Below are 8,191 nucleotides of genomic sequence, written 5' to 3' on the forward strand. Positions count from 1 at the left end.
TGTTATATAGAAAATAGAAGTATAAAACAAGTCAAAATATGATTACAGCAGTGTTCAAGGTATTGAATTAAGTTCAAAGCATACGGTTGTTGAGTTGTCGGATCATTCGCCCATATATACAAAGCAATTCTGGTTCGATTCTTGGTGACGGATTAGTGTACATTTAAATGAACCGGTGGGTTTTCATGGAGGATTCACGTTCCATCCGTCAATACATCACTTCTCTGTCACAACTCCACGTCCTTCTATACTGAAGATACGTCAAACCATGATTCAATAACTGAACTGAAAAGTGTATGAAAAATATGCACATTATTATTATTATTTTTTGTAAATGAAAACAACTGTTTCACTACAAAATAGACTGGTTTCGGATTCTTCTTTTTGTTGACCCTACACTTCCCAAACTTTAAGTTGTTTGTAAACCGTTCGCTAAATAGCGTTCCAGTATTAACTGTGCAAATTAAACGCACGATAAAACAAAATAAAGTCAAATTATTACATATTCGAAATTGTTTTACACGGTTTAAATTAATTATGCTTAAATGAAAGAAATCCCTTTCGGCACAGCCTAGAGTCATAGGTAGGTTTCTTCTGGAAATATTTTTGAACTTTCTTTAAACTTCTGGAACAATTTAAGAACTTGATGTACATAACGTATTTATTTCCTCCAATATTACAAAATAATCGATTAAGTATTTTCTCATTTTCCATGCAGCGAAAATATTACGAAATGTTTTAACGAAATATATCCAGCATTCAATATTTTACAACCCTGAATTGAATAGCTTAGAACTAATTTCATGATATATGCCAACTTAAATAATTATTTAATTTTTTAAAAATTAAAACACTATTTTTCGTCCCTTGCACTAATAACATAGTCGTATAAAAATTGGCTTTACACATAGGCTTAAGATAATATTAATATGGTTTGTAATAAATTAAAACGATTTGGATACTAAGAAAGTTTAGAATTTTTAACTTTTAAACCCGTGGTTTTACGAGAAAATTTGTTTCATCAACATTTGTTTCAGCCAAAGTTTTAGATTAAGTTTAGAATTCATACAATATACTATAACGGATATAAGAGTATATATATATTAAAATAGTAATGTTTTACTTTAAAACCATATCATATTCACCCCTTGCATTAATGGTTGGGTAAAAAATTATTTTAACAATTGTTTTAGTCAATATTTAGACAACAATATTTAGATAACAATTGTGACAGTTATAGTGTCCACGAAATTGTGATATTTATATGTAAAAACCTTTGAGTTAACGATGGTTTTGGGGTCTATGGACTATGAAACGAAAAACTACATAAAATATTTTCGAAAGTCGCATCATGGTAACGGCTACAGTAAGTAATATTTCTTTGAAGACTACTTAAGGGGAAGGTTCATAGACTAAAAATCGCTACACTTCCAAATCGTGTTAATTTTGGTAAAATGTGAATAAAACCTTCGAAATCAACTACCCGACCACTCCGCCCGGTCGGTATAAGTACCTGCGTAGCTGGGAGCAACGGTCATTCGAGTCAGGCTCTTCATACGGGGAGGGTGTGCTTCTCCTCTCTCCTGGCCGGCTGTAGACACGCGAAGACGGTTGGCCGCCCCCTCCCCCTGAATGTGCGGGTTCTACCCGCGCATGCGCAGGACACGGCTGAGGGCCGCAGTGTTGCCGGTTCTACTCCACCCGACCAGGGCCACGAGCCTCCGCAGCCGATGGAGGTTTACAATTCGCCGCGCCGGCCGGTGAGCGAAGTTTGACGGCCCGTCGGGAAATTGTACCTTCGCGCGCACTTTAGACATCAACACATTTACGTGCTGTACGTAATATTTGATATTAACTAATATTCACTATAAAACCATAATACACATTTAAAATATATTTTTATTATTATTTTCACTAACATTTCAAACATATATCTTTAAATGAGACGTTAAAATCATGTTATATCATCACATAATAATTTAAAATTTGCTCACGGTTAACTCAGTTTTTGAAGACTTGAAGTTATGAGAAGTAATTTATATCTCATTTTTAAAGAAATAAAATCTTCTCTTAGTAACTTAAATCCAATTACTGCTACAGTAAATTGTATAATTAGAGGCGTTACTATTAAATATCACCGCAGGCATTGTACACTATTTAAGGGGATGGTTCACACCCCAAAAATCTTCCCCCCCCCCCCCCCCCCCCACCACATACACACACACAAATTTTGCGTTGACACTTGTTTTGGGATCTATGGACGAATTCAAATTCGAAGTCTTTTTATTGTACACGATAACACTTTACAACTTAAGAGTGGTTACATTGACACTCCAGAATCTTTGCTCTTTTGCCAATTACACAATCGGTTACATTATTAGAATTAAACATCATAATATGCATTACACTAACATAAAAGGAAAGTTTAAAAAACCTTTTATAACATGAGACGAAAAGGGTACAAACATTTTCCGAAATTAGTACTGCGGTAACGGCCACAATAGGTAGTCTCTCTTCTAAATATACCTAACAATAACACACGTAAGTACATAAAATTTGTATCATACTATGATTAACATTGGATAGCATTGTTATCCACCTTAAATAAAACCAAAACCCCAAATGTTTTATTTGGGTTACAATTCTATCAATTAGCAGTGTAAATACTTGACTATGCAGTTTAAACACTATACTGTCGAATATATTGGTCAAACAATTTTTGCTATGCTAAATATCAATTTTAATATTACCTTTTTTTTTTTTTAATTCTGTATTAAATTTACATTGCATTAGTAACTAGACGACTTTGCTCATAAAGATGCTCAATAATATTTATTTGTAACATTAATATCCAAGTTATAAACTTAAAATTAAGTGGCAGCTTATTTTAGCGTGGATAGCTACGGAGCATAATTATACTTTTCTTGTCTAAACCTGACAACATTTTGTTTTAAAATAAAAATGCTGGTTTCGATTACAAGACAGTATTTATTCTAGTTCTAAGAAATACTAGGTGAACTAGTGCGTAAATGCGTGACGCTAATGTAATTGTCAGGTTTTCAAGCAGCATTCTACACAGGCTTAGTAATATAATATGTCCATCATCGTAATCTATGTGCATTGACAGTTTCATTAAAATCTTAACTTTAGCTTGGTATATTTCCTGCTTTTATCACCATTAGCTGAAAGTAAATAACCATACCTCCATATATATCACGAAAGCCCAGTTTACAATTTCATCGTTACGAAGAAAAACATGCTGTCTGGACCCTCTCTTTCAACTTTTATCAGTGCTACTTTACAGTTTCTACAAAATAAATAAATACGTATACATACATCAGCAGATTCAATGTAAAACAGTGAAACATAGTGAGTTATAAAAATAACATTTAACAAAATGACATATATGTACTTTTTTTCAGAAATGATATTAGCAAACACTTCAAAATACTTAGCAGCAATTACAGTTTCTAGAAATAGAAAATAAATTTTATTAAAATTTATAAAGAAAACATACTACAGTTTCATTATTATATGTTATTCTGTTTAACGAATATCATATATGTGTTTCTATTATTTCCTATCTTATTTATTACGTACTAGATAATATTTGTGTTGTAAATTACGAACGGAAACTCGGCAAATTTACTAAGTATATTTTCTAAACATCAAAATGTTAAAAAATATAAAGTTGACCCTTTTTATTGAAGTACACAATGAACAGAATAAAAGTGTATAATGTTCATATGTTTTGAAGGATTCGTAGCGAAGTTTTGTGTAAATAATACCAGTAACAATGGCACTGATGCTGTTTAACATACGTGGATATCTTTAAATGTAAATGTAGGTAAAATTTATGCTTATTTGAAGGCGAAAAAACATCACAACTTTACAAAAGACACTAAGATTTTTTGGACTTTTTTGCATTCATTTCTTCTTTTGCCTTTGATATATACTCTGGCTCTCTCACTGGTTTTCCTCTAATTACTCGTGAATCAACAATTTCGGGTAGTAAACACTTTTTGTAGAATCGCGTGAGTTTGGGCAGCATTTCATTTCTCCAGAAATCTTCATTTCGCTGAACTTTTTCAACAAACAAATCTTGTTTTGTGTCAGTCATGACAATTAAATAACAAAAATCTTTTTTTGTTATATTTAAAGTTCCCTGGATCTGATAGAAGTGATGATGTGTGGTTTTAAGCTGTAACTTCTTGCTGGCAATTTCTTGGAGGAAGAATCCTTTCTTACCTCTGGCCAGCTCTTGAAGCCCAGTAGATATGCCTGATGGAACACATTTTACTTCAATTGTAGCATTTTCTGTGACCACAATTCCATCTGGACTAGCTCCTAAAAACCCATTTTCTACATCTATGTACAGTCCCCTCTTCTCTACATCCAAGCCTGTTAGTGCTTCGAACCTTTTAATAGCAACATGTTCATTGCGGCGACCGTATTCTGTAGCTTTGGTATTCACAGAGGGTTTGTACAAAAGATTTTTCACCAAGTTCGCACATGGAGTTGATTCTTTTCTTCGGCACACTGTTCCAAAATTACTAGCTGTTAAGCGTACTCGCCTAAGTTCATGCCAGCTTATACAATCCGCCTGATCTTTAGTTTGAATGGCAATTTCTTCTTGCTGCTCAGAGGTCACATTCAGAGATTCAACAAAGTTCTCACACTTTTCTGCTAGCTGTGCATCTGAAATCTCGTCACACGGATCATCTTCTACTTGTTCAGAGCTTGGTCCATAGTCGATGTCTGCTGGATGAGTTGTATCAGTTTTGCTTCTTTTCTTTTTAGGGAAGTCGTCAGGGAACTGCAATTTACGGCGTGTTAATGTCTGCTGTCTCTTTCGGATAACCTTATAATGACTCAGTCCAGGGCTTCTTCCTGCCAGTTTCCTGAAAGGGCTTATTTCCCACGCGTGACCTTTCTGAAATCTTAAAGCCGCGGCATGGCATCGTCTTTGAAAAGATCCTCTTTGAGTAAAGTTGAGACGTTTTCCAGCATTGAACTTTGCAACAAGACTCATGTAAAATTCAGCTGCATTGCTTGTTTTATTTTCCACAAGTCTTGGCGCTTTTGCTACCAGGCTTCCTAAAAGACCTTGAATATGGTCAAACAATACAGATCCCAGTAAAATATTTACCCTTTTACCATCAGATTCATTGCCTTCGCAAAAGTAAGGTCGGCACTCAGAATGGTCTCCAAATACATGATTTGGACCATTTCGCAAGTCCTTAATTAGGTCTTCAGCTTTCTCACCCACTTTCCCACAGTGCCTTATGGCACCTCGTGCTGCAGAAGTTAGCCTTGGAATGACTGATTTGAGCATCCGTCGAGCCTCTGGGTCAAAACTCTTATCACTTGCCAAGGTGTGCAGGTGACTGGTATAGTTGCGTATGCAATGGTTAGCACATTCAAGTTTGTGCACAAAACGTCCATAAGGGACATTTTGAATGATTCTTGCATAAACACTAGAATCTCCATCACCCACGAAGTATTTGTACTTTAAACCATGCATTTGTATACTGTTACAAAAACCTTCTACAATAACACTTTGCTCCATCGCTGTGGATGGCTTTTGTTGGCTCCAATTTTTGTAGCAGAAATGTTTTTTCGGTTCTTTATCTGCTCCCGAATGAAGACGACAGATGGTACAATACTTATTTTTTACGCCCAAGAACAAAAGTTTTCCTGTTCTTTGGCCTATGATCACTGCCTGGAAAGAGAAGTTAAGAATTAGTTTATTTATGTTGAAGTCAAGTCTATTTTAAGTAATTTTTTTATGTAATACTAGTAGTATATATTTTAATGCCTATGTATTAAAGAACTCAGTTTATTCAGGTTGAAAAGAACTTTATGTTTTTATCTAATGTAAGAGTTACATCTATTTCGAATTTTATTACAATAGTGAAGACATTTGTGAGTAAAAAAAAAAAAAAATTCAAACATCCTAACATTTACATTCTTGCATTAGAAGAATGGGATTATTTATATTCCAGTTTTGCACAATAATTTCCGTATGTAGTAAACATTTTTAGATGGTTTAATATCATGAACATTTCTTAGTACAGACATTAATAAAATAGCATTGGACTGAACCTAAGATCCGAGAATCACCAACCAAATGGCAGACACATTGTTAATGAATCGACTAAATCAAAATACATTGGTGGCATACATAGGAGTAAATCCATATACGTATGGAAACGTCATCCAAATATCTCACTTAAAGAAAATGTGGATTAACCATACAGGAAAATTAGGAGATCGAATTCATATGGGATGTATATGGTCTGACAACCTCGCATCTTGCAATTTCAAATATTTTGATACTGCTTGTAACAAATCTTCCGTGATAAATGTTTCGAGTCAACATAACATAGGACTTAGCTTTGCCCACTTGTTGAAGTCAACACTTTTGAACTGATGTGATTATCATGTTCGTTGTAATCACCTGAGTGAAATAATAATTATTTCCTTTCAGTGCTTACATAATAAGACCTTTTATTAAATATATGTTATTACAAGTTATAGGTCTGGGAGATATTACTTATGCCTTGAAATTCATATATATTTCATTAAATATAATTAAAATATAGAAAAATCCAAACTAGCGGGCCTAACTTAGCCAAAGAAATATGTATTTCGTAACACTACCTCAGCCCTTTACTTCTTAACAACTGCGACATTATTGAAATTGATATGGTTAGACCCGTAAGTAACTTACCACTCCTGAAAGAGAGTTGTATTTATGCCCGTAAGAACGCTTGGCCCATCCACCGTCCACAATGACTGTAGTAAATGGAATGCCATCTTCGTCTACATCTCCTTCTTGAATAGCCAGAGCTCTTTCTTCTTTCCCTGCATCTGATATGGTTCGGTCCAAGTTCTCGCTCCAAACCTTAAATACACTCAATGAAATCATATACCATCGCCAAAATACTATAATACTACATTTTACAATTTTTTTATAGATTTTCGTAGCAGCAATTGTTGTCCTAAAGATATTTATTATGAATAAATGTGTTTCTCCCTGAAACAAATCTAAGATGTTTAATGATGTATTATACTGTAGACATAAGATGATTTCAAAAAAAGACTACTTTAGAATGGCATAGGTAGTCTTTGTTTTGATTTATTGTTTTATTGGGGTTGTGAAATGCGTTACTTTTGTACTATTTTAATGTGTTGCACTAGTTTGTAAGCGAGTAAAAAAAAAAATTTATTCGAACTGTTTAGTTTTTCACATAATTTGTGCAAGTGTTTCAAATTAAAGCTTAATGGGGGCTTTTGCAAGTAATCAAAATAAGGTTAGCATAATCAGATTTAAAAATTTTCCATTAAACTGAAACTTTATTTTTATTTTATTTTGAAATTTGTTTTGACGGGCATGGATAATAATACAGAACATTTTAAATATTTTTGAGTTGCACTAGTTTGTAAGCAACAATAAAAGGATTCACGCATTTATTATGTACTTATAAGTAGGAATTAATTTTCTTTATATGTGCAATCATTAACTTTCTAGATTTTGTACTAAAACACTAATTATAAAACGTAGTATGATGATATTTCGTTTCTAAATAAATAATTTTCTTTGCTTTTTGTCACTTGACTTATATTGTTTATCTAATCGAACATTTGTATTTTAAGATCATTTAACCATGCCCCGTAAAATAAGGCAACTATTAACCTGTGATGGATGAGTAGTGAAAAGTAATGTACTAAGATTAACATAATATTTTATTTTATTTGAAAAAGAAATTAAAATTGTTTAATTACCTTATCTAGTTCTACTTCTTTCTTTATGTAAGTGTTCTTTGACATTGAAGGAACATTTAAAATGCTCAGAATGTTTTCTTATTGTGTGAATCCGATGCCAGATGACACAGCAGCCCATGCCCCCGTACTATTCAGTACACTGCTATCACATTCTTCATTCTGTATCTCATATTGTCGATTGCAGCCATCACATTCCATGAACCACTTACAATGTAAGCCATTTCTGATTTCTTTCTTGAATTGGATTGTACCCAAAGTGCACTGCTTCTTGTGGCTGTTCTGAAGGCTAAGAATTTTGGGAATTACGTATGCAGGATTGAAGAGCCGGTTTCCTTTCAGATTATCCCAAGAAGAACCTCCTTGATCAACTTCAATTAAAAGTGGTGGCATACTATCATCCACT

At 33.6% G+C, this 8,191-nt stretch overlaps 1 protein-coding gene across 1 annotated transcript; it reads right to left on the reverse strand.

Moving 5' to 3' along the window:
- Positions 1 to 3,901: 3,901 nt before the first annotated feature.
- Positions 3,902 to 7,862, reverse strand: LOC134540920 (uncharacterized). Its single transcript, XM_063383994.1, has 3 exons — positions 7,789 to 7,862; positions 6,734 to 6,907; positions 3,902 to 5,722 (listed from the first exon to the last, which is right to left on the reverse strand). The coding sequence occupies exons 1-3, from the start codon at positions 7,831 to 7,833 to the stop codon at positions 3,902 to 3,904; spliced, it is 2,040 nt and encodes a 679-aa protein (XP_063240064.1). The 5' UTR covers positions 7,834 to 7,862.
- Positions 7,863 to 8,191: the final 329 nt, after the last annotated feature.

The sequence above is a fragment of the Bacillus rossius genome, chromosome 17 (genome assembly GCF_032445375.1).
Source record: "Bacillus rossius redtenbacheri isolate Brsri chromosome 17, Brsri_v3, whole genome shotgun sequence".
Classification (NCBI taxonomy): domain Eukaryota; kingdom Metazoa; phylum Arthropoda; class Insecta; order Phasmatodea; family Bacillidae; genus Bacillus; species Bacillus rossius.